The 27,322-nt window shown below is 39.2% G+C and overlaps 1 protein-coding gene across 1 annotated transcript in view; it reads right to left on the bottom strand.

Moving 5' to 3' along the window:
- Positions 1-27,322, bottom strand: part of fchsd2 (FCH and double SH3 domains 2) — a gene marked incomplete at its 3' end in the record, with an annotated part of 52,710 nt that overhangs the window by 818 nt on the left and 24,570 nt on the right. Inside the window, exons 4-19 of the mRNA XM_083886936.1 lie at positions 24,462-24,541; positions 23,456-23,600; positions 23,241-23,374; positions 22,493-22,547; positions 22,254-22,382; positions 17,784-17,906; positions 17,049-17,144; positions 15,834-15,908; positions 12,268-12,384; positions 11,370-11,474; positions 7,275-7,364; positions 7,108-7,170; positions 1,612-1,746; positions 750-833; positions 456-633; positions 219-280 (exon numbers count right to left, since the gene is read on the bottom strand). Of these exons, the coding sequence (XP_083743062.1) occupies positions 219-280; positions 456-633; positions 750-833; positions 1,612-1,746; positions 7,108-7,170; positions 7,275-7,364; positions 11,370-11,474; positions 12,268-12,384; positions 15,834-15,908; positions 17,049-17,144; positions 17,784-17,906; positions 22,254-22,382; positions 22,493-22,547; positions 23,241-23,374; positions 23,456-23,600; positions 24,462-24,541 (1,671 nt within the window). The remainder of the gene's footprint in view (positions 1-218; positions 281-455; positions 634-749; positions 834-1,611; positions 1,747-7,107; positions 7,171-7,274; positions 7,365-11,369; positions 11,475-12,267; positions 12,385-15,833; positions 15,909-17,048; positions 17,145-17,783; positions 17,907-22,253; positions 22,383-22,492; positions 22,548-23,240; positions 23,375-23,455; positions 23,601-24,461; positions 24,542-27,322) is intronic.

Here is a 27,322-nt window from a genome sequence, read left to right as displayed (position 1 = left end):
AGTCTGTAGAATAAGGTTTGTATAGATCAAGACAATAATTCATCTAAGATGATATTTTGACACACATTTTGTCTTGAACAGTTATTGAGCCTCCTGCAATTTGAAAATTATAGTAAGCTGTATTGCGATTTCGCTAAAATTTCGATTAATTGTTCAGCATTATTTCACATAGAGCTGGCCTTCTGGTTCAACGACTGATTCATTTGACCTTATTTCACCCTGCACTGCTCAGTAGACCACTCCTGCACTTGTACTCTCCAATAATACTGCTGAGCAAAATCTGTTTTATATAGCTGGAATTAAATGAAGCAGTGAAGAGGGAAAAAAAACTCAGTGGCTCATAATAACTTCATTATGTGGGAAACACAAAGTCATTTAATTTAACTATGTTGTTTTACCAGAGAGCTCCAGGCATGTAGTTTATTATATTATTATGCACAATTATTTTAACTCACCGTTTGTGTCTCCATTGATGCAGCCAGAGTGCAGCTCTGGCTCAGTTGAATTGGACGAGGTGTGCGATCGAGCGTCGAGCGTCGCCAGAGACTGGAGCATACTCAGCAGACTGTTGGACGTCGGGAACTGCAGGTATTTCTCTGGGACGTAGCCGACGTGGCCCGTCTTATTGCGAGCCTGGAAATCGCATGCACACGACGCAGTTCGTTGGAGTGTAAAAATGTGACAAAAATAATAATAATAAACAGACACAAAGAGTTAATTAGATAACGCTTTGTCGTTCATTTGCTCACCTTGACCCAGTCCTCCATGTCTCCATCCTCGATGACCTCCAGCATCTCCTGCTCATCGATAGTTAACTCGTCTGGCTGAGAGGCCTGAACCACAGAGACAATAAATTAGAATGAAAAGAGAAATAAAAAAACAGAATTGTTTTTTTTTTTGTTTTTTTTTTTAAAGAACGTAAAAGGGAGAGAATGAGTAAAATTTACTCCTGGAAAAATTTGAATGTGCAGTAGCTATAATACTTACTGTATGGTATAGTAAAAACAACAAGTAAACATAATGCATTACCTGAAAAAAAAGTCAATCATACATAATTCAAATTAAAAGGCTAAATATATTATGGTTTCATTTATTTGTATTTTCCCGTTAGTTTAACCCTTAGTGCTCACCTGGCACGTATCTGTGCCGCAGGGGGAATAATACACAACTCCTTATATGGACATCCTATATTATAAGTCACACTCAGGCTTTAAAAAATGTGGGTTTTTTAGGTCTTCTTATGCGTTGTTGAGTCGCATGTTTTGTAGTGATATAATTGTGCAGAAGTCCCAAAATAAAACGTTTTTTCTCTTCTTTTTGTTCATAAAAAAGAGCGAACTTGTGAAATGTGACGTATTTAGAAAATGTTTGGAATTTATTTATTTATTTACTTTTTAAATCAAATTAAGTTAAGTTTAAGAAAAATAGGATATAATTCACTCTTAACTCTATATATCACATTGTTATAGCCTCTCAGGATTAAATACAGCACTGATAATGCAACAGTGTACATGAATGTGTATGAAACTGTGTGCTCCGCTCCTAGCTGTGGACAGTAAACACGCCGTAGGTGTGACCACGTATCTGCAGAGTGTGCGTGTCGTTTCCTACCTTGTATGAATACAGGACTTTGCAAGTGAGCGGGTAGTTCCGAAGTGTCCCCGAGGGACTGGAGCTGCTGTCGTCGAAAACCTCCATGTTCTCTTCACACTCCTCGCCTTCCTCACGCTCCAAGTCCACTGTGCCCTTTAACACACGAACACAAACGAACACGGCCCGGATTTAGCGACAACCTTTGATAACCACGAGGACAAAGAGACCAAACTGAACTGTCCAAATACAAAAGAAATAGCTCAAAAAATATCAATCAACCAAAACTTCTAATTCTCTCAATCGGCTGCAACGTCTGTCTCCGACACAGGTGTCCGACACAGGTGTGAAGGGACTAATGTTTCACAGGAACCTAACCCTCCCCTCTTTTGTTTCAGCAGAACTTCACTGGCTTATATGAAGGTCATGTGATCTATGTGGTAAAAAGATCCATCACGCTGCTACCTGACCACAACAAAACAGAGAGTGTGTGTGAGTGTGTGTGTGTGTGTGTCGACACTAAGTCATTGTGTCGAGTCATCAGATTTCTGTTGACACACTAAACTGACACAGCGAGGCACAAAACAGACTCGTTTCTACTCCGTGAGAGAGAAACATAATCTCCTCGGAAAATGAAAGTGTTCCTTAATAAAAAATAAAAAAACAGTTACTCATTAAATTAACTCTCATTAAAGCTCTCAAATGGGAACAGTATTCATACTACATCAATAACACTAACACTAGTGCCATTGTTTAGCAGACATAATGAGCTTGTTTCGTTTGTGATGTTGTCAGGAAAGAGAAAAACATCAGGGATAACTTAACCTAAAGGTGCATTAACATCTATATAACTAGCGCTGAACCATTAATTCACAATTTGAAACAGCGAGATTAGCAAATTGCGACGGCTGCAGTTCAATTCTTCCATTTTCGATTGTTCATTTCAATGCAAATGTCAATGTAATGCGTTGTCGTCCTTGTATTAGAATGTATAGTGGTTAATGTTTTGATTGTGCCCCGTTTCTGTTCTAAATCTCTTACGCAAATAATAGAAGCTTTGCCTTAAAGCTTGTCTTTAAAGGTCCCATATTATGCAATATCAAATCAATAATTTAAATCCTTATATTTGGGACTCTGGAGGCTAAATCAGTCAACAAAGTGTGAAAAAAGATGACTCGCTCATGTTTGTGGTCCCCAGTCTAAATATAGGAGATAAAACACACAATGTTGACATCCGTGCTCATTGGGACGTCACAATGTGCTAAATTCCTGGAATTGTTGTCTCCCTGAGTTCCTCTTTGTCCGTAAAACACACGAGAGTGCTGGCGAGGGCAACGGTATTCGAAAACCGGAAGTCTGCGAAGTCTGCCAAAAGTTCTATTCTTGGCTCCACAGTGCAGCACAGAGTCCTACACAAACCTTCCAGCCTCAGATGATTTATCTGTCCAGTGGATACATGTTATATATGACGGCAATGTGCCTGTTAGAGCCTGCAAATGATCACTTTTCCAAATGCTAACTGCTGTTAGCGCCCAGTAGCCTCTGTTTCGTTTTACTTTTTCTTTTTTTTTTTTTAAGCTGGACTTAAAGAGATACTACTAAACAGAGCGTTGTGAACAGGGCTGTTTTGGCAGGGTGATTGAACTGCTGTGGTGCTTCATTCTCACGTTATTTTGACCAAAGCATGTCACATGTTCATGAGGACACCAGGGAACTAGGTTAACTTGGCGAAATAGGGTTTAATATGACTCCTTTCAAATCAAATCACAAAAGTAACCGTTCAGACGATCATATTACATGACAATCATCCAGTAGTCGGGGAGAAATATTTCTACAGGAAAAGCCGAGGGAAACCTAAGTGTCGTCCTCTGGGGAGGATGATTCTCCATTCAACTATGTCATACAATAGTATTGTATGTCTGGACAGAGTGATGAATCTAAATGATGTGACCATCAGTAAGAAGTTTACTACAATTTCTGTCCTATTCCTATATACACTCGCTTGAATAAAAAGTGTATATCTGCTGTGGCCTGCTAGCAGCAGGTGTTCATTTATTTCCCTAAAGGCCAAAAAAATTATTTTCCAGCGCTGCCAATGCAGTAACAGTGTGACGGCAACCAACGAAACGACAACGGACAATGTCCAGCTTTATATTCTCAGGACTTGAAAAGTGCTGTTTCTTTGTTGGCTGCCTGTTTGTTCCGTTGCATCGCTCCTTTGTTCTTTCGCCGCGCTGATTTAAAAGCAAACCACTCAGCCCGAAGCGGCGTCCACTCCGTCCGTAAAAGTATAATGAACAGTATGTATTTTAATAACCCAATAAAATGTTGCCATAATATCCATCTTTCAGCGTGTGTACCAAAACAGATAGGGGGAAGACCAGATGCAGGTTTTATTGGTGATGGAGGAAAGTGATATTGCAATGAAGGAAGTGGCCGTCTGAGGGACTTCAGGGTTCATGGACGACAGCATTTCATGGTGGTATTAATAAAGAGGAGTGGAATGAAGTAAGTGCAGATGGAAGTGGCTGTTCCCTACTCTTATTGTTTTTTTGTGGCCTCCTCTAAAGATTATTATTCATAAACCTTCTATCATTTTTGTTTTCTTTCTATTATTGTTGGTGACTTGTTGACCTCACCCTAATCAGCAAACTACTGTTTTTCGTTTTCTCCTTCAAAATCAAAGGCTGTTAAACCGCTGTCGCATGCCTGAATCCTTAAAGGGGACATATTGTGCAAAATCAACGTAATCATTTTAATCCTTATATTTAGGACTCCGGAGGTCCTATGAGTAGGCAGTGTGAAAAAAGATGACCAACTCATGTTTTTGTGGTGCGCCTCAGTCTAAGTACAGGAGATAAAACAAGCGATGTTGACTTCCCCACTTATTTCTACGTCACAATGACACATTCCTGGAATTGTTGTCTTGCGGCGCTCCGCTTTGTCCCTAAAAAAATGCGAGAGTGCAGACAAGGGAAATAGTATCTGGAAGAGCAGAAGTCCACAAAGTGTTCTATTCTTGGCTCCACAGTGCAGCACAGAGTTCTACACAAACGTTCAGCCTCAGAGGATTTACGTGTCCAGTGGATACATTTTATATAGCCAATGTGCCGGCTAGAGTCGGCAAATGATCGCTTTTCCAAATGCTAACTGCTGTTAACTGCCCGGGCCTCAGTGACGCTGACATAGTTTCCTGTGTCTCATTTGCATTTAAAGAGACAGGCACTCAAAACCGAGCGTTCTGAACAGGGCTGTTTTGGCAGGGTGATTGAACTGCTGTGGTGCTTCATCCTTATGATATTTTGACCAAAGCATGTCACAGACATGTTCATTAGGACACCAGGGAACTAAATAGGGTATAATATGACTCCTTTTAAATCAAATCACAAAAGTATGTGTCTACTTTAATGCGACTCCACACCAGATGGAGGAAGAGTTTTTTACCAAGTCTTGCCATAAAGTCTTAATAAAGCAGCTCAACAGAATTCAGATGGCATAATTGAATATTTGGAGGTAATAAGGTACTTGAAAATGTGTGAAAGTTATTAGAATGGTGTGCACATAGATCATATATATATTGACATGTTTTTTATGTGTGTTAATATTTCCCTGTGGCTTTACAACACGGTCTTGTTCTATATTCGCTGCAGTTTCTCACAATCCCTCCATCGCTCTCACCTCTGTTTCCATATTTTACCTTCATAATTGTCACTGCTGCTCCACATGAAACCGACTCTTCTCTTTCTCAGCTCACTCTCAGTAATAGATTCTGCAACACTCCTTCTACATCCATCATTCTCCTCCTCTCCGTCTCTCCCCATATCTCTCCTTATATCACTTTTCCTCACTCTACAGACTCTCACTCACTCTCTCTGGCATCAGCTGCAATCTGCAATATCATGTGAGCAGAATGTCAAGTGCTTCCAAAGGAGCAGACCGTTAGTGCTGTTAACACAGACACGTGGACACACACACACCTCATGAAGTTGAGTGTCAGATACAAGAAGCGTTTACAGTCAGAAACACACATAAATATTCAGTAAACACTATTTTAATGCTCTGTTCTGTTGCAGCCTTGTGTTAAAAATTCTAAATACAACATTTCTCCCTCATTATTCTGCACTTCCAGTTCTAAAAACGGAGGATTAAGTTTTCAGAGCCTTTGTTATGACATGTGAAGTTTAGCTCTGGTGCCTTACTTTCTCTTGATCACCTCTCTTGAGATGTTTTTACACCATGATTGGAGTCACTGGAGGTGGTAAATCAAAATGACTGGACTTCATTAGGGAAAAACATACACCTGACTGGAGTGAGAATAATGTATTCATGCCTAAAAATGAAAGGAATCTTTTTAGCGAATTCTCACCAAGGAAATAATCATCTCCAAACATCTCAAGCTACCTGTTACTAGAGGAATGACAGTGAATTGGGCAAAATTTGCTACTTCATATGAACTAGAAGAGGCCTTTGCAGCAAGAAGACCCAGGTCTGAGCTCCTGACCTGGGTCCGAGGCAACAGGGCTGCGCTCAATTACCTTGTAATTCACACCATTCAGAAAGTGATTTGTCTGCACCACAGCAGTTCAATCACCCTGCCAAAACAGCCCTGGTCAGAACAGTCTGTTTTGAGTGCCTGTCTCTTTGAATGCAAATGAGACACAAGAAACTACATCAGCGTTTCCAGCAGCTAACAGCAGTTAGCATTTGGAAAAGCGATCAGCGATTTGCCACATTGTCCTCATAAATAAAATGTATCCACTGGACACGTAAATCCTCTGAGGCCGTAAGTTTGTGTAGAACTCTGTGCTGCACTGTGCAGACAAGAATAGAACTCTTCTGCTGTTCCGGATACTATTGCCCTCACCTACACTCTTGCGTTTTTAGAGACAAAGCGGAGCTCCATGGGACAACAATTCCGGGAATGGATAATTGTGACGTAGCAATGAGTACAGAAGTCTACATTATGTGTTTAATCTCCTGTACTTAGTCTGAGGAGGACCACAAAAACATGGCTGAGTCATTTCTTTTCACACTTTGCCTACTCATAGGGTCTCCAGAGTTCCTACTATAAGTATTGAAATGATTAAAAAATCCCCTTTAAAACTTTTTTTTTTCTTTTAGCCCATCCATATGACACACCAGTAGTGAACACACACACACACGCTGGGAACAAGAGCAGTGGTCAGCACTTATCTGTGCCCAGAGGAAAACAAGGTTTATGAAAGTGAGTCAAAACCGTAGAGTTTAAAAGTTAGTTTCTGGGTGTGCACATCTTATGAGCCGACATCAGTTATGTGACCAACAAACAGTGACACACTTTAGTGGTATAATGAGTTGAAATGGGTTTAGGGGGCCACCATGCTGCCATGTACTTTTCAGCCAAGTCAAAAAACTGTTGCATCGCAAAACAATTATAATTTACTCAGTGTTATAAAAAAAATGAAAACAGAGGTTCTGCTAGCTTGGCAGGAAAGCAGCAATGGAGACACAGTGGGGTTGGGGGGGGGATTGTCTCACCGACAGTGAGGGATCATGGGAAGTGTAGCTGGCCCAACGCTCATTCTCCAGCTCCTCCATTACCTGCAGCATGCCAAGAAAGAGTGGGGAGGGAGTTTATTCACATATGGCTAACAGACACACACACAAACACACACACATATATATATATACAAACTCCAACACACCTGGTTCATCGCGCTCTTCAGCCAAGTATCCACAGAAACTCCCACTTGCCGCAGAAGGTCCAAACGTGCTTCAGCTTTCAATTTTATTGTCTTTGGAGAGAGGAGGGGATGAGAATGTCAGAAACATAAGCTAAAATATAACTACTACTCTTTCTCACACATCATATTATCTATCTCCCATTTTAATTTAAAACTGGCCCCCTCTTGAGCATGCAAATGAGATATCATGTGCCCATTCCACCCAATTTAATGATTAAAATCTCATCTCGACTGTGAGGAATGATAAAAGGAACTATGAAATTTAAAAAAAAAAAAAAGTGTTAAAAAAAAATGTGATTTATCTTTATTTTTGCTTAAATCAAAGGCCCAAACTGAGTGACAGCAGGTATTAACCACACAGGTTTCAATCAGTTTGATCTATACATTTCAAAAATGGCACCTTTCACCTTTCACTGCACAAAGACAAACATTTTTTAGTCATGATGTTGAAACAAAACAAAACAACAAGTATGAAACCGTATGTGTCGTGAAGAGACAAAAATAACACGGCGAAAAGGACCTCGAGTGAACCCGTATACTTGAGCAGACCTTAAAATAACCAAGTGTCATGGCACACGATATTTATTCAGATGAATTAAACAAATGCTACACTAGTTTATGAAAAAAAGTGTGTTCTCTGATTTACAGTGAGTCTCTCACCTTCCTTTTTTTTTATCTCTGCTTATGTCTCTCTTCATTTCCCCTCCATCTCTCACCGTTTTCATCAATTTGCTCCTTCATTACCCACTTCTTTCCCTCTCTCACCTGCTGACGAGGCAGATTAATGGCCGATGCCTCCCTCCCTCCCCCCCTCCCTCCCACAGAGACGGATTGACAGACTCCTTCAGATTGGATCAATAAAGCACAGGAGCCCTTTCTGTTGGAAGCACCCGTGAAAAACGAGACAAAAAAAGAAAAGCACCGACCGGAGATCCTGTTTTTAAGTTGAACCATTAACACGCCGAATTAAAGCTATTAAAGATTTAAAGAATGTGCTACAGTCCATTCGTCAGTCAAAAAAGTAAGCAGCCAGACAGAAAGACAGTCCAACTGAGAAATGTGATCAATAAAACCAACAAATAAACAGACTGCTGGGGTTCTGGTGCTGGTTTTAGTGAATAGAGAACACGTACACATACAGTATATGAAGTCAGGATGCAATGACGATAGAGTTTGATGCTGCGATTACTTGTCATTTGAGTTTTTTGTGACCAGTGTGACCCAAAACATTCGACGTGGCCAAGCCTTTCACAGTTTTATAACCATGACCTTCAGTTAACAGCTGCAACCCCAATATAAATTATTGTAGAGCTGAAACAATTAATCGTCAACTATTTTGATAATCGATTAATCGGTTTGAAGCGTTTTTTCATTATTAAAACAAGATTTCTGATTGTTTTAGCTTCTTAAATGTGAATATTTTCTCAGTTTCTTTGCTCCACATAACAAAGAAATCATTCAAACTGAATCATTTTGGTTTGTGGACAAAAACAAGAAATTCGAGATCATCGTCGTTTCCAGGTTTGACAAACACTGATCAACGTTTTGGACCATTTGGACAGATTAATCGATTACGAAAATAACCGTTAGTTGCAGCTCTAAAGTATTGCAATATCTTTGTCTGTTTTTGTACACATAATATGTCCACTGGATTTTAATAACCACAATCCAGTGCATATGAAGACATCTCCACGACCGTGCCTGTTCTATTTGCCAAAATAAAATAATAATAATAATAAAACACTTCCTTTTTCATTTGCTCGCCTGTGCTGTAGTGGCAGCACAGCCTCCTCTGCTTCTGACAGATGCCGATGCCAAGTGCTAATAAGGCCAGATCGTCTTGTGGAGCCAGTCTGAGAGCAGCCTTCAACAGCTTGTTAGAATAAAGACGGCATATTTCTGTAACTGTTCCCACTCATTCATCCTCAGTTGAATCGTTTCAAAACAGAGAATCTCAAACACTTTTCCGCTCGACTAGAAAGTGCTAACAAGAACGACGAGACGTAAATTGTCGAATAAACGTCTTCATCTCTTTTCAAGAGTCAAGTCAAGGATGGTGTCACAGGCTCACTGTAATGCTTTATTCTCTTCTATCCTCTCTGATACGTATTGTTTAATGTATAATAAAAGCTCCAGCAGAGTAGGAGGACTAGCCTGGGGCATGCTGTCGTTATCTTTAATAATACAAGAGAATATGTAATGCTTTACAGCGATTGGTCATTTTGAATTGACTTTCATCTCAACGAAGCATTACGCGATCACGCTGTGATGCATTTGTAATGTCTGCTTTAGTCATTTCAGAGAAAGGCAGCAGCATTTAAAGTGAGACGAGGAGAGGATTCCTCTGAGGATGGAGGAGTGTACTATCGAAGATTGACACAAAGCAATACAGTGGTTTGATCTCCTCATAACCACATAAAAGAAAAATTAATTACTATTAATCTTACCTTAATTTACTGACAATGTGAGCACTATGTTGCTATTGTTTCTAATTATGTTCATTTGCACAAAACCCTCGGTAGCATTTTAATAAACTCACTTATTAAACGAAACCCTTGTTCAAGATAAAACAACTGAAACATAACATGAATCAAAGGAACTAATCTTCATGCTCCCTTGTCTTTTAAATAAAAAAAACAAAAAAAAAAACATTCATCTTCAAAGTATAAATTAAAATCAGAGGCAAGGGAAATTAAGACTCTTTCTTATATCGTTCTAAAACACATAACTCAATGATACAGGGACTAAATATTGTTTCCTCCACAAAATATTCACTTAATTTAAGTTGTCTTCTCTATAACAATTATTATCCTAATCGATTAATCTGTTGATTGTTTTCTTGATTAATGTCAAAAATGTTGATGTTTTGTATACAAACCAAAATGATTCAGTTTTAATTATTTTTTTCGTTATGTGGAGCAAAGAAACGAAGAAAATATTCACATTTAAGAAGCTAAAACAATCAGAAATCTTGTTTTAATTATGAAAAAATCTTCAAACCGATCAATCAATTATCAAAATAGTTGACGATTAATTTAGTCATCGATTAATGATTGATTAATCAATTCAGCTCTAATTGCTACCGCTCGAAAACTAAATGTATTCCTGGCTTTATTTTCTTACAGACAAAATGTGATGAAATGGTTACTGCACAAAAAAACCTGATGGAATGAAGACGGGACTTCCTGCTAAAACGAGAGATCGGTGCTTTGACCGTCTACATTTCTGATAATGCTGTAATCAAAACCTGCGTAATGCCTGTTTTGTGCTGCTCTCACTCCCCTTATAATTCCGCGATAATAGCTCTGTGATGAGGCCATTTGTTTCAAATGAGCTCATACAATATTCATCATCGTACTCAAGGTAATGCAGGGAACAGCACGGCAGACAGACGGCACTGCGAGCCGGAGCGAATCAAGCAGAGGAGATGGACGACGAGAGAGGGAAAAAAAGAGATGGTGTGGTCGCATGAAAACACGTCTTAATTAATCTGTATAAAGTGAGATCACAAGCTATTGTGTGTTGCTGAAATATTCTTGTAGCGTACAATTCAAAGCGGCATTAAATGCACAACAATTGTACTTAATCTGTGATAATATCACACAGACGGGTAACCTCAGGAGGAATGGAAGTTTGTAAGTACCAGCAGATGGTGCCAGAGATAGTAGTGAGGGAATGACTCAAAATGAAAGAGGAGAAAGAAAGGGAGAAAAGTGATGCAGATACTAATGAGAGAGACAGAGTTGAAGTGAGAAAGATAGCGATGCAGTGTTCTCATTCACAGTGTGACACGCTGCATCTGTGAGAAATCAATACATTAATGATAGCTATCGCTGTAAGTGCTTATCTGGACGGAAAAGAGAGGGAGGGAGAACACAAAGTGAGGGGGAGGAAGCCGAGAAGGAATGAAAGATGTTTTTTTATGACGTGTAACGTGGAAGAATCTCAGTCGGCTGAAGACGCCAATTCAGCTTTCCACAAAAAAAAAGAAGAAAACATCCTATAATAATCAATACAAATGTCAGCGATGATGATGATGATGATGATGTCACAGACCTCAGCTCTGCGTATGTTTTCTTTGGTGTCTTCTATCTTTAGCTCGAGGTCTAGTCTGCCTTGCTCTGTGGTCGGCAAACCGTGGCTCTCGCACTCCTCCAGAGACTGGAAACAACACACACAGACAAACAAACACATACTTTATTAGTGCGTGTATAAAGGTCCCGTATTACACCCTATTTCTCCAAGTTAAACTAGTTCCCTGGTGTCCTAATGAACATGTCTGTGACATGCTTTGGTCACAATACCATAAGGATGAAGGACCACAGCAGTTCAATCACCCTGCCAAAACAGCCCTGTTCAGAAGGCTCTGTTTAGTGGTATCTCTTTAAAAAAAAAGTAAAACAAAACTTAAGGGACAGGAAATGATATCAGCCACAGAGGCTACTGGGAGCTAACAGCAGTTAGCATTTGGAAAAGTGATCATTTGCAGGCTCTAGCAGGCACATTGCCGTCATATATAACATGTATCCACTGGACAGATAAATCCTCTGAGGCTGGAAGTTTGAAGTAGAACTCTGTGCTGCACTGTGGAGCCAAGAATAGAACTTTTCGCGGACTTCCGGTTTTCGGATGCCGTTGCCCTCGCCAGCACTCTCGCGTGTTTTACGGACAAAGGGGAGCTCCGCGAGACAACAATTCCAGGAATTTAGCGCCTTGTGACGTCCCAGTGAGCGTGGAAGTCAACATTGCGTGTTTTATCTCCTGTACTTAGACTATGGAGGACCACAAAAACATGGGTGAGTCATCTTTTTACACACTTTGGCGACTGGTAGGACCTCCAGAGTCCCAAATATAAGTATTGCAAGCATTGCAATGCATAATATGGGACCTTTAAATTAGTAAAACAAAAAATTGTGACAAACATGAGCACGAGTGTGTCGTGTGTCCATCTTACTCTCTTGTAATGAATGACATTCTTGTGCTCCCTGGCCACTCTGGTCGCCCACTTCCTGGCCTCCTTGTTCAGACTGTGTTCCTCCGTCGTCCCCGTCTCTGACTCCAGCTGACGACTCTAACGCATGCACGCACACACACACACACACACACACACACACACACACACACACACACACACACACACACACACACACACACACACACACACACAATCATGGTAAACAAACACACACACATAGCGCACACATAGTTTAAGTATCAGCATTAACACATGCTGTTTGCCGTCTAGGAGCTGTTAATTAAGTTCAAGAAAAGTGTGATAGAATTTTCCTTCTCACGTAATTAAAAAAAAAAAGAAGCTCTTCTGTTGTGCTCAAAATAGCTGTTACTAAAATTAAATGGCAAAAGACCTTTTATACTGGGCCTGTTGGAGAATTTGCACTCCTATGTAACCACTATGTGTCCATTCCCATTTAAGAATAATGCGTTAAATACGTCTCTAAGTTAACACATTTTTAGTTGTATTTTGACAGTGAAAGGGAATTCCCCCACACACACACAAGTACACACATATCATGGTTTCTGATGGCAGAAAATCAAGTAAGTCAATGATATAGTTATTTTTTATATATTATGTACATATTAATATATGATTCATTTGTCGATAAAAGTGTGCCGACCAAACTAAACTACACAATATTCTAATTGCACGTCTCTATGCACATCATATCTATTAATGACGTGCTGTTTCAGTAACAAGGCATAAATCAGGCTAAGTTTAGGTGTGAGATGAGGAGCATCCACTGGAGATTTACAGCTTAATTACATCCAGGGCGAGGGAGAACGACAGAGATTGAATGCAGAGCGGCAGAAAAAAAAACTTGATTTAAACAACGGCTCTCTGCTGACAAGCTGTGAAGAGAGATCAGCTTATTCTTGTGCTCATTGGTCTGATAATAAAGGACTTAAGATTATTTATTTTGAATGTCCTATAAGGACATTAGTATATTATGTCAATATATGGTCAGAGCGAAGCGGTTGGTAGAGTCAATAAACCGTGACAAATAAATGTTCTTTTTGAGTGTTATTTATCACTACTAATAAATAAAACTAATGATAATCTCATTACATTTTAAACGTGTTACCGGAATGAGAGAGCATTATATTACAGCTAGTCAGGTCACCAGCTAAGGGAAATGTGAAGTAGAGCACAATCACTCCGAATTGGTGTGATGATTCTGCATTTTTTTAAAGTCTAAAATGTAGGTTATTGTGCTTGGTTAGGTCTTAACTATCAGTTTGCTGCTCTGAACTGTCACTGCAAAAATGTACTGATGTTTTACTGTTCCCGCATCATTTCACACAGGTCACAGCTCCAACACCATCCCCAAAAAAAGAAAGACAGGAAAAAAAAAAAAAAAAAAAAAAAGGATCTTTCTCACCTCAGCTCACCGAGACAAACTGGTGTCTTGACTAATGTAACACATCACACTGCACAGCACCTCTGGCAGTATTTCTCTGTAAGCCGTTCTAATGGATTTTTAAAAGCAGTGAGAGCCTGAGACTCCTGGGTGTCTGCACAACCTGCGGCAGGCAGAGCCGAGTGTAGTACCTACTGACCGTGGCAACACATTAGACCCTTTTTGTGGATCAATGGTGTAAATGAAGAATGATTTTTTTTTTTTTACTATAACACAAGAAAATATGTGTACACATAATGAGCTGTTTATGGAGAAGAAAGACTGAGATCCATTTTTGCATTAGTCTAGTTTTTACAGCGTGACACTTCGATATATTACAAAACATACATACATATATGCATATATGTATATAAATATACACATATATATAAATATAAACACACACATATATATGCATAAATACATATATATACATACATATATATACATATAAACACACATATATATAAACACAGATATATGCATATATACATAGATACATATACACATATATACACAAATACATACACATATATATATATATATACATACATATACACATATAGATATATACAGTATATACATAATATGTATACACGTACATATATATATACACATACATACATACATATACACATATACACATATACATACATACATACATATATATACATATACACACATACATATATACATATATACATACATACATATATATGTATGTATGTATATATGTATATATAAATACACATATATATAAACACAGATATATGCATATATACATAGATACATATACACATATATACACAAATACATACATATATATACATATATATATATATATACACATATAGATATATATACAGTATATACATAATATGTATACACGTACATATATATATATACACATACATACATACATATATACATACATATACACATATACATACATAGATATATACATACATACATATATATACATATACATATAAACGTATATATATATACACATATATATACATACAAACATACACATATATACACATATACATATATACATACATATACAGGTATATATATATACATACATATGGGTTATATTAAGATTAAGAATATTCTATATGTATGTATATACTATATATATATACTATATCTATGTATTCTATATATATATATATATATACACATATATATATATATACACATATATATATATACATATATATATATATATATATATATGTATTCTATATATATATATATATACACATATATATATATACACATATATATATATATACACATATATATATATACATACAGATGATGCAACAAGGTTACAGCATCTGATGAATCATCTGTTACTGTTGTTGACACATGACTGTATTCTATCATTACAGTCTTATAACAGCAGTATTCAGTTATTGAGCTCAGGCCGCATTCTGGTTTCATTAGTCATAAGTAATAATACAGCAACAAAGAGAGTTTGTTTCATTTCACTTCTGGTAAAGTTATAATAGCAAAACAGAATTATGAGTATATCCAGGAGTCGCACAGACGGAAAACCACACTCAAATGAGTGAGTAAGCCAAAACCAACATTGCAATCTTGCAAAAATGTACTGCATGTTTGTGGTTATGCACCTGATTTGCACAATTTGCCGAGAGGAACAATAGATATAATGGTTTATATCATCATGAGTAAAAATGTTTTTTAATGGCTACTCCACATTCTGAAGAAAAAAGAAAAAAAAGAAAAGAAAAAAGTAAAGTGAAGGTCATTGAGGTTGACTTGCTCGCTGACTGATTTTCTTTCTGCAGTCACTTTATATTAATGCTGTTTAGTTTTGGTATGAGAACATGCAAATACACTACTCATATAGACACAGTGATGCATACGTTACCAGTGCTCTGCAAAAAACATGAACACACAGCTTCAGTTCTTAGGGTACAATTAAGATATCCAGGAAAGCTTTTTCACTTCTTCTGTTTCTTGTTTTTTTGATTATGCATGCAGAATTTAATTAAACCAAGTAGAAGCTGAATGTATTGGATGACAGGATGTCAGGAATGAAGATGGGAATGCTAACAACAGTGAAGACTACCTGTGCCAGGGTCATTCTCATGGCACTGACGGGCGACGGTTCAATGTCCACCAACTGCTCCACCGAGCTCACGGTCTGGCACACGCGCGCACACACACACAGGCAACCACCCATGCATCCATCCACATGCCCGAGAGCAGCAATGCAATCACACAGACAAAAGGAGGGGTTACGGGGAAAAATAGTTTGGGAAAAGTGTTAGCAAAGGTTAAAGAGGATTAGGAAGAAAGAGGGGGGGGGGACATAAGCCAATGTTACACAGAGACATGTTAAAATACCAGAAAAAGATTAGATCAGAGGGAAAGAGAAATTGGCAAGAGTGAAGGAGATAAAAAAGCTAACTGAGAAACAAGAGAGCACTGTGACTCAGATGACTCAGATGCAGGAGAAAAGGAAAGCCACAATATAGAGGATTAAAGACCAGTGTCCGCTGGGAGACATCTCTCTTTTTATAGCTAACATGTCTTAACAAGTCCCGAGAGGGGTTGAGACAGCACGATTCCCACGACTCCATTAAGATAACACTGACACTGATCGATTGGCAGCAGTATAAAATATTTGTAACATTTAACAACCCGTTACAATGAAAAAGATTTACAGATAAACTTGAGTAAATGATCAAATAAAATCAGGGACTACAAAGAAACTGGTGAAACTCGGCCAGGGAACATACTTTTGGCAAAATAGACTTTCAGCACAGTGTCAATCGAGTAATCTGAGAGGGGAATTCCTCCTCGCTCGACTTCTGTCCTCGGGGGAAATCTGACACAAGACAACAACTGTCTGCACGACAAATCAACACTAAAATAAACTAACTAAACTAAAAGCAAAGCAATATTAGTTTGGACTGAGCCTTAATTCTATATTTAAATTGCATTTAACAGCATGTGGATGGGAATCAAAGATCAACTATGTTAGTAGCAATCCGTCTACCCCAGCTTTAAAGTGATTAATATCAGAGTACAGAGTAGATTTATGCTTCCATCATGTAATCACCGGACATGAATTGTTACCAAGTCTAATGACCCAAATAATCATGATAATCAAGACGCACAAATTCTGTTTTACGTTATTTAACGCATTTGAGAAGAACGCGTGAGTGTCTTTGACAGGACAGGAGTGACTGCTCAGCTGTGTGTGACCAGGTTCATGTATACAAACACAAGTTTTTTTTGTTTTTTTTTTAAATGAATGCATTAAACATGTGTGTCTTACCGTATCATATTCACTAGGATTGAACTGGAAGTCGTGCGCTTTGTGAAACGCTGGATTCTCCTGCATGAACAACTGCTGGTTGTACTCTTGTATCAACTGCAAGAAAGACAAGACACAACAGTTAAACTGGTGATTTCCGGCTGGAAAATATTGCGACTTCAGGGAATCCACCCAGGTCACAAGTTAAAGAAGCAAATGCCTACAGAATCACAATTTAGAATCAGGAAAAACTCAACACACAGAATGTACCGCAATCTCAGATGAAGCTATTTGTAAAACTAAAAAAATACACAGCATAAAATAAGTAGCCAAGGTAAATGTTTTCAGGGGGGAAAATGTGGCTCATTACATTTTTGTTTAAAAAGAGACTGGTCTGAAGTATGTGGTGCAGTATTGCAATATTCAGTCTTAAGGACATGATAATATGCACTACTAACTGTACATGGGTGGGCAAACAACAATCTACAACACTAAAAAAATTAAATTTCTTTATTAAGGTGTGCTGTTGTTTCCTATACACTCTTCCTTGCAAAATGTCATATGAGATTTATTTTCTGAAATTGTTTTCATTAAAATGCTGAAACCAAATAATTCCCCTAAAGGCCAGTCCAATACATTCTCCGTTGCCCAAAAAGGTAATGACAAATAAACTCAAAATGTCAGGGTGTCTCATTTCATAACAGCAAGCAAAACGAGCACAGAAGGTCTGTGTCTCCATGACCGCATGCGACTTACCCTGGTGGATTTGTCCAACAGGAACTGGAAGGTGCTATGTGGAGCCTGGGAGGCCTCTAATTCAGTATGACACAATGACACCAGGTAGTCTTTCACGTGCTCGTAGATTCTGCCATCCAGGACCTGGAGGACAGGAGGAAAGAAGAAGCAGTGGTTACTGCCAAGAATGGATAAACTCCATGTAGACGCCAAGGAAGAGACGGACAGAAAACATAAAGTGGGTCAAGATGAGGTAAATAAAGCCTGTTACCACACACACACACACACACTAAATAGAATATACTATACAAGTCTTTATTCTATATTTGTATATATACAATCAAACCTAAACAACTGTGTATCTGAGAGCCAGAGGTGTTACAGAGGTGTTACAGCCTACGAGACAGCCTGTTGTACGCTGTAAAGAAGTAGCAGTTTGCACAAAGTTTGAATAATACAGTAGTACGTAGTGCCTTAAGACACGGAACTTTCAATCACAAGATGTATGTTTTCAATACTGTATTTACATAGACAAAGCAGACAGTCTGCCGCTCAGCCATCGTACATGCAAAACTTTTCTCTTTTTTTTATTTTTGAAATACATTACAACACTGACTATACTATACTCTACTCTACTCTACTCTACTCTACTCTACTCTACTATACTACACATGTGTACAAACTGACTGACAGCCCTTCTATGGGGAGCTGTGGTAGTGCTGCCAAGCTGTAGGCCATACTGCCATACAAATAGAGAGGAAACAGATAGAGAGGAGGAAAATGTATGAAAGGTGGATGAGAGCAAAAGCAAAAAAACCCCAAAAGACTTAAATTTGCATACTGTGTTTACGTGTGTGTGTGTGGGGGGGGGGGGGACAAGTGTTTTTGGATGGAGTTCTAACAGCTGCAGGGAGGGAGGTTAACAGGTTTAGATTCCAGTTCAACAAAAGCACAAGAGACTGCAGACAGACACACACACACACAAACTCTCTAATACTCAAACATGCAAATTCGCGTCTGGCCAAAAAAACTTCACAAAAGCCTCTCAAACACTCATTCTCTATAACAGGGGTGGCCAAACACTTTCTCTTGGAGGGCCAAAAGTGGTTTGTGGGCTTAGGGCCAAAGTTAGACACTTATTGTATTTTATTAAGATGCGAGAAAGCACTGGGATCTGAGCTTCCTTAATGAAATATTATATTACCTTTAACATAGTTAAACACAGTTATATTGCATGTTTTTGTCACAAAACCAAGGCCCACCAGAGGGCATTATATGGCCTGCCAGACTTCAATAGGATGACAATAGAAGAATGCCTTGAAAAAAAAAAAGCTGCTGCATGATCTGTGTCCTTGAGTACAACAGACTGCTTGCAAATAATGCTTTGGAATTCACATCTGTGAAAAATAAGTCTTCTTGCCAGCTTTGTTTTTAAAAAGGACATTTATTCCATGTGCCACTTTCTCTGGGTCTCCAGGGTTGCCTTGCCTTGCCTCTCTAATGCATATCTGACTGATGATAATAATAATGTAATAATAACACTTATTATATATGTTTAAAGTCTGGCAGGCCAAATTACGCCCTCTGGTGGGGGAACTTTGGCCTGCGGGCCAACTTTGGGCAGCCCTGCTCTATGGTCCTAAGGGAATCTTTTAGACCAAAAATACGATCTCTCATGAACACCTACACATGGTCTTTTTGTTAGACAGACACAACACACATTATTTCAAATACATACAAACCGCACACACCCAACACAGATTCTATTGAACAATGGGATATTGAAAAGGAAACTATGTCATCGAGGCTGGGTTGTTGGCTGACTTCACTCAAACCGTTTCCCCATCACTCAGCTCATTTCCTCCTTCCCTCTTTCTTTCTTCCTTCCCTCCCCTCCTCTCTTCATCCATTTACGGTAGTGTTGGAAAGAAGTGAGTCAGCTTCCAGAAAAAGCTTCATCTGTGAACCATGGTCACTGAGTGTGTGTGAAAGAGAGAGAGTGTGGGTCTAGGCAGGGGACATAAAAGACGGACATTAACAACAGTAATGACTGCCAACAGCAGAGGGAGACGTGGAGCAGCCTGTTCTTTCTCTGCCCTTTCACTACAACTGTCGCATTGACAAGGACAGCAGTGCTCACTGGAAGATATTGCTGCATCCAGGTACGACACTTGGTGCCGTCAGTATCGAAGAAAAATTATTATTTCGGTTTTGTCCATCCACTAAATCTTTAAGTCATCTTTTCAACAAGTAGTTGATTACTATCCTTTGGTCTGGTTTTAACATAAAAGGCCTGATCTAAAAGCACCGGCACTACGAGCACAGCGGATTTCATAGGACGCTCATTAGCGCCAGTGAGTATTTGCTCAGCATATTTCGTCTGGCTCTCCCTGTGATCAATGTCTGCCACTGATGCTGCTCTCTGAGGGTCATCTACCCGTGAGAAGACTCAAACCTGTGCAAATTACACAAGACTCCCTCATTATGCAGATTATGATCCCTCTGCTGGGAGCGCTGCAACGCCGTAGACCTGTAAACACCACAAATTCACAAACTGCAGAGGGGAGAGAGAGAGAAGGGGCAAGCAGATTGCTTCCCTCGAGCAATGTCCCCTCGTTCTTTTTTTTTGCGCTTATATATCTGTGTGTGTATGCATCTTTCCCTGCAGTCTCGTCCTTCTGTCACAGGGCGCTATGGATCTATTATTCAGAACGGCCTCACAGTATAGATGCTCACATACGCCTAAGGCAGAGTATGTGACACTGGGGGGACTGAAGAGATGGGAGGGGGCAAAGAAAGATTGCAGAGGATGGAGAGAAAGGGGGACAAGCAAAGGAAGAATGAAGCGGTGCAACAAGCACAAGACAATTGACCTTCGTGAACTAAAGACACACAACATGCGTCGCGGTTTCAGACAGCGTGTATGTGCCAGTTTGTGTCTGTAAGGCAGTGCAGTGTTTAAAAGGATGACATCACCCTTACTCAGCGACTTAAGTTATTCACCAGCAGCTAAGGTGTACCTGTCAATATACAGGACAAACTGTCATTATATGCATGCAAGTGTCTGCCTGCACACATTCTAATCATTTGATTATTACCTAAAGCTAAGACACCGATCCAGGTGTCATTGCTTCAACTTTTTAAGGATTACACTACACCGATCAAACGTTTGGGGTCACCTATACAATTTTTCCAGGTTTTTCATTAAAAGTCACGCTTTTATTAATCCAAAGAGTTGCAAAATGAATAGAAAATATAGTTTAGAAATAATGGTTTGTATTGAAAATAATTAGTTTTGCCCTTTAAACTTTGCTTTCGTCAAAGAACCAGCTAAACTGTTTTCAGCTGTGCTAACATCATTGCACAAGTGTTTTCAAAGGTCTTCTAATCATCCAATAGCCTTCTAACATGATTAGCAAACACAATGTACCATTAGAACACTGGAAATAGGCCTCTACTATACACCTATGTACATATTCCATTAAAAACCAGATGTTTGCAGCTAGAATAGTCCTTTACCACATTAACAATGTATGGACTGAAAGAAAATGCTTTTCCTACAAAAATAAGGACATTTTTAAGTGACTCCAAACTTTTGAACGGTATATATTAAATGTGTTGGTAAGCATTTAATAGATTTAGTTTGATTTCTTTCTATATGGATGTGTCAAAAAAGGTCGTATCATAACAAAGGGAACATGGTGTTGGCACGCTCAAACTCCTGCTTGGCAAACAAAGAAGGGAGAACAATAAGTGGTGACAGACAGCGACTTGGCAGCTGTGTCACAATTCAACATTTTGGGCAGCCGAATAAAATAATGACACCTACGACAGACAAAACCACATTACTGCGAACAAACACAGTTTAATGCTTAGTGACAAAGAAGTTGCCAGCTCTCATTTTGAGGCCAGGATTATAATCACTGCTCATAGCAGTGCTGAAGCAGTCAAATAGCAAAACTGTGCGTTCAATAACAAACTACCTCAAAGTTTTCTGAGAATCCCTCAGACTGTCGCACTGTTAATTCAAAGCATCAGCACGACTCGTAACGCCGGGTTTCTCTTTCCCATAAGCCCCTTTCAAATCATAAATCCAGACAACTTTCTTTGAAGGCTCAACACTTCTTCCAACAAGCACACCAAAACTGACAGGGACGTTGAGTTTGTGCACTGATAAGAAAAAAAAAAAGAAAAAAGAAGAAGCTCCGATACAAATGAGTTCCGCCACTTTGAATTGCAGTACCACTGTATGCATTCTTGTTCCTCGGAAAATCCCTCTGGTTATTATTACACCATGAGATTCTTCAGCTGGTGCTCGTTGCAGTAAAAGGGAAAAAGTGCTTCCTGCATTACAGACTATTAAGGCTTCTGCTGACTGGATTCACTTTTATACAAATGTACTTAAGTGCCGACATTCTTGGAGAGAGCTTGCGGGTAGTTCTTCTCACACAACTCGCACACCTTTGCATTCACTCTTTTTTTTATAATTACCTGTATGCAGTGCAGTAGATCTGTATGATAATAGCGGTCATGGTGAGCGTTGGCTGCGGCTAGTGTGAGCAAGTAGTCATTCCTGGCTTGTGTCGCCTTGGAGTTACAGTCACTTCTCTTAGCTTTTAACTAAAGCCAAAAAGGAGAGAACGCATTACAATATTGCAGAACAGAAACAGACGCGGTGCTTTAAGTGGAGGATTTGTCGTTTTTGTCTTTTTACGAGGGAGGCTTCTTACCTTTACGCTTGCTTTCTGTAAACTAATTCTTGACTGAAAAAGACCCAGTTTAGACCTGAAAATACAGCAAGCACAGACGTGAATCTCAAACACTGGATTAATTTACCTTTTCTTAAGTAAGTATGTATCGCAGTAATAATAAGGTATGGTGGTAATGAGAAAAGGCTCCAGGCATTTCTTCAACATCATGACTCTGTTTCCCCCCTCTGGTTCAGAGAAGTCATCATAAATTGACCCTGAGCAAACTGGGGCTTGACATCAATAAATCTAAACCTGATCAGGCCAACATGATTTATATATATTACTGGTGTGACATCAGAATGCTAGTGGAAGCATGTGTGTGTTTGTGTGTGCGCTCCTACTGCCTGACAAAGACTAATGACTCACTATTTTTTCTCTAATGAAATATACACAAATCTACCAACATAATGGCAATGCAGTCATTTCTATAGCTTATAGACTCAGTTTCTAAGACTGAGAGGTAAAGAACAGAAAAGAGTACATTGGCCAATCAATTTGGATGCCAACCGATTGGGAATTTAATGAAGTGAAAATGTCTCAATAGCTTGTGCTCGGAGGGAAAAAAAGAATCCAATCTTCAACACCGGATCAAAGCACAACTGTGTTGAGTTCCCAAAGCAGAGATTTTGCTTGTTTATTGAGAAAGTTTCACAGGGTTAGAGTGTGAGATCCCTAGTGTACATCCTACCACGCACAATTCCCACGCACAGTTACATGGCGAACTTACTTGGCCTCTATGTCGGCTTTCTCTCGTACAGTGTGGGCAACCTGTTCACAGTCGTAGTATTTCTTCTTGGCTTTAGCCAAATCCTTCACCGATTCTTGCAGCTCTGCCTGAATGCCACTCAACTGATCTATGGTCTGCGAGAGGAAATCAGAAGGACAGACAAAAATTAGTAATCGGGAACAAAGATTTCTTCACGTATTCACATATCTACTCACCTTCTTGAGTTGCTGTTCCTTGTAGAGTCTAACAGTCTTAGCAGGATCTGATACTTGACTCTTGTAGTTGTCACACACATTGAGCCTGGACTGGCTCACCTGCACAGTACCTTCTAAATAGGACCGCCACACTGCGTATACGTTCCTAGTCAGAGAGAAAAAAACACAACGCCACTGTTCTATAATTCACAGTCCTGTGAGCAATTGTTTTAAAACACAATCGTGAACAGAGTGTGGCTCCTATTGTGGGATTAAGAAATTATATTTATGTGCGTAAAATAAGATTTGTGGAGAAATGTAGGTGTGTGAACAGAGCCATCATTGTGTAACTTTCATAATAAGTTGAATCCAGCATAAAGTCATATTTAACTGCCATTAATACAATTGTGAGTGATCACAATGGAAAATTTGGGTGTACACATACAAATTATAGTTTAATCTCGGGAAATCCAATCAGGAACATTTCCCAATTCCCAGGATGACAGGAAATGGAAATAAATATTATTATTTTGCAAAAAAAAAACACAGATCATAGGTGAAATAAACCCGCGTTTTTTCGTGATAAAACATGCAGCAGATGAGTGTGTTTGTGTGCTATGCATCAGTAAAACTGCCTATTAATATAAAGTGATGTTTAATTTAAATGAACTACTTTCATGTTATTAAGCAAGAGCAATATGCCTGCCCTGCCCAAATAAAGAAATTCATTAAAGCATTCATTGCGTTTGCAGGCTCGAACAATCGGAACAGCCATAGATTCAACTTTGGATTAGAAAGTATTTACTTTATGAATTTCATTAGTTTACATAATGAAGACCTGTAAAATTCTTCTCAGAAGTCACAGACAACAAACTTTTTAATCATTTTATAATTAGCAGTGCAGCACATTGAAGGTTTACATGGTGCAGCATGCTGGATGCAAACTAAGATTGAGGTTATTTCCTGGGATTTTGTGTGATTTAGTACGTCTAAATGAGGAAATATTGATTTCTAATACAAACCCTACCTGTAGTCCGTCCTCTGGTCATCAGGGTTGATTCCAGGCCAGTCTCTCTTTAAGTACTGACTTGCTAACTTCTGCAGAGCCTGAAAAATATACAAGAGAGAAAAATTCAACTGAAATATTTGAATACAAAGTTCTTTCCTTCAAATCCTTGGAGATGCAACCAGAAAAGAAAATAACAAAGAACTGATTCAGATGTAACGTGTTTACTCCATCCAACAAAATTTGTTGGATGGAGTAAACACGTTACATCTGAATCAGTTTTGACTGAACTGAAAGATAATAAGTCTGCAGTTTGGGTAAAAGCCACTTTAAAATATTAAACGTCACTGACATCCATTTATTGGATCGTAATATTATATGAGACAAGGTGGAGACGAGAACAAAACAGCATGAATCTCTTTGAATCTTATTTCCTGTATTAGTGAGACAAACATGCTAGACCGAGATGTCAGCAAATGCTGGAACAGTTCATTCGTGCATTGTGGTAGAGTTTTTGGGGGATTTAAAGCTACTTACATTCATTGATTAAACTACTCAGATCAGTGACAAGTGTCACCATCATCTTGTTTAAGGAGGATCAACCCACCGTCTCTGTGATTGCACAGCTTATCACTAAATTGTTTAAAGACTTAAGTCAAAGAGCAGTAGCAGACTGCGGCCCAAGCAGCAAGTCCTGCATAAAGCATCTGCCTTAGACATGAGCAACCCTGGTTCTTCAGGGTGAACAACAGGAACGTTTAAGTCTTAGATAGACGCTTTGTATATGATTTCCTGGAAAAGATACAAAATAAAATTGTCAATCCATATTTCGGTTCGTATTAGGGCAACTGTTTGTAGAGAAAGCTTATGATCGGGTGCCAAAAGAGGAACGGTGGTATTGTTTCAGGAAATTGTGGCAGGAAAAAAGTTTGTGAGGATGGTACACAGACAGTGAGACAGAGGGGAAGTTTGAAGTTGGACAGACAGATGGGTTCAGGCTGGAGGTGAGATTACATCAGGGATCAGCTCTGAGTCCCTTCTAGTTTTCAGTGTCGATGTACAGGTTGACAGATGAGGTCAGAACGGAGTTTCCATGGACTGTGTTGTTTGAAGATGATATTGTAATCTATAGTGAGAGTAGGGGACAGGTGGAAGAGAGCGTGGATGTAGGTGTTGGTATGGGAACGGACAGAAGAGGAATGAAGGTTAGTAGGAGCAAGACAGAATACCTTAAAGATGCAAGGAGTACAGGTAGCAAAAGTGAAAGAGTTTAAATAACTGGGGTCAACCACCCAAAGTAATGCACAAGGCTAAGAAGAGAGTGCAGGAGGGGAGATGAGTGTTAGGGGTGATGTGTGACAGAAGGATAGCCGCAAATGTGAAAGGGGAGGTCTACAAGATGATAGTGAGACCTGATAAGATGTATGGCTTGGAGACAGTGGAAAGACAGGAGGTGGAAGTGGCAGAGCTGAAGATGCTGAGATTTGAGAGTGATCTGGAGGGACAGCAGAAGTTTTTCCTAAAACAGGGTGTTGTGCAGTCTTACTCTTCTCATGCACCCTCTTAGTATTCATTACTACTTTACACTTGGGGATGAGTACCAAGAACTGGAATTAAACAGGCCCCTGGGGCTCAATTTTGAAATACCTTCAATAAATCAATCACAGGAGAGATATTTCCTCCAGGACACAAACTGTAGCTGCTTCAGGCTGACACTCTTAGTCTTACACACTCAGCTTGAACAGGAGGAGTCTGGACATTTATTTCTTCCAAGAAGCACAGAACATTTCACATAAGTGCCTTATTTGTCTCGGCTAATGCTAGACCTGCCTGGTCACGGTCACAACTGACGCTGCATCGCAGACAGAAATATTCACATTCAGACAGTGTTTGGCAGCTCAGCTCGTAGCACGTCCCCCGAGTCGCCCTTCACCTCAGGTTTAGCAGGAACCCATGATGAGACAGTGAAATTATACAAAAAATTAGTTAAGGTAAATATTAGTTAGTTAAAAGATCTGTTGATCAACTGTTATTCAGAAAATAGATATGTATTTAATGAATGAATGTATTGCATTGCTTCCTATATCAAATGAAACCCCAGACAGGGTTAGAAATTAGCATATTTGAGGACACAAGGACACAAGGGATAGAAAAATATAGAGGCAGATGATCCGCTGTGGCAACCCCTAAAGGGAAAAGCCAAAAAAGAACTGGACTGTGTCAGGCATTGTCTAATACCAATCATAGGTTTCTGAACTGTGCAAATATTGTATCATCCAATATATATTGTATCGTGATAAAAAAAAATTTGACACCACTGGCAAGATGAATAAGTCCTGAAGGCCAAAGTGGACACCATTAAAAATGGGATTAGAAAATTGATTTCATCAGAGCTGGGAAGAGGCCAACATCAACTGGCAAAGACCAACTTTTTTAGGTCTGCCAGCAACAAGCACAAGACAATGACTTGCCCAGAAACAGTTGATGTTGTTCTCTGTGATAACAATTCTCTAAGAAGTCAATATTTCTTGGAAGAACCACGCAGTCACGAAAGCGGCACCGACAAGAGAAAGCTGGCAAAGTATAGTGGAGCAAGGCGCGAGCAGCAAGTGGCAAATGAGTTCCTAAACTGTTGCGATGGCATGTGTGTAGATCTTGCATTCTGAGCATGACAGGACCCACAGGGTTTGTTCAAGCCTCAGCCCAGTCAACTGGATGAGGGCATCTTTAAAAGACCAAAGCCACCCAAAGATCTCAAGAAATGTACAAGTGCATCACAAAATGCTACTGGAACTTAGGCAAGATGGACAAAAACGAGACTATCTGTTGAAGATAATGTGTTTCAAGTTCACTCTGTGTATTAAACAAGTAGGCGAGTAAGT

Source organism: Microchirus variegatus, assembly GCF_963457635.1.
Source record: "Microchirus variegatus genome assembly, chromosome: 3".
In the NCBI taxonomy this organism is placed as follows: Eukaryota; Metazoa; Chordata; class Actinopteri; order Pleuronectiformes; family Soleidae; genus Microchirus; species Microchirus variegatus.
This window is presented reverse-complemented; position numbering and strand designations above follow the sequence as displayed.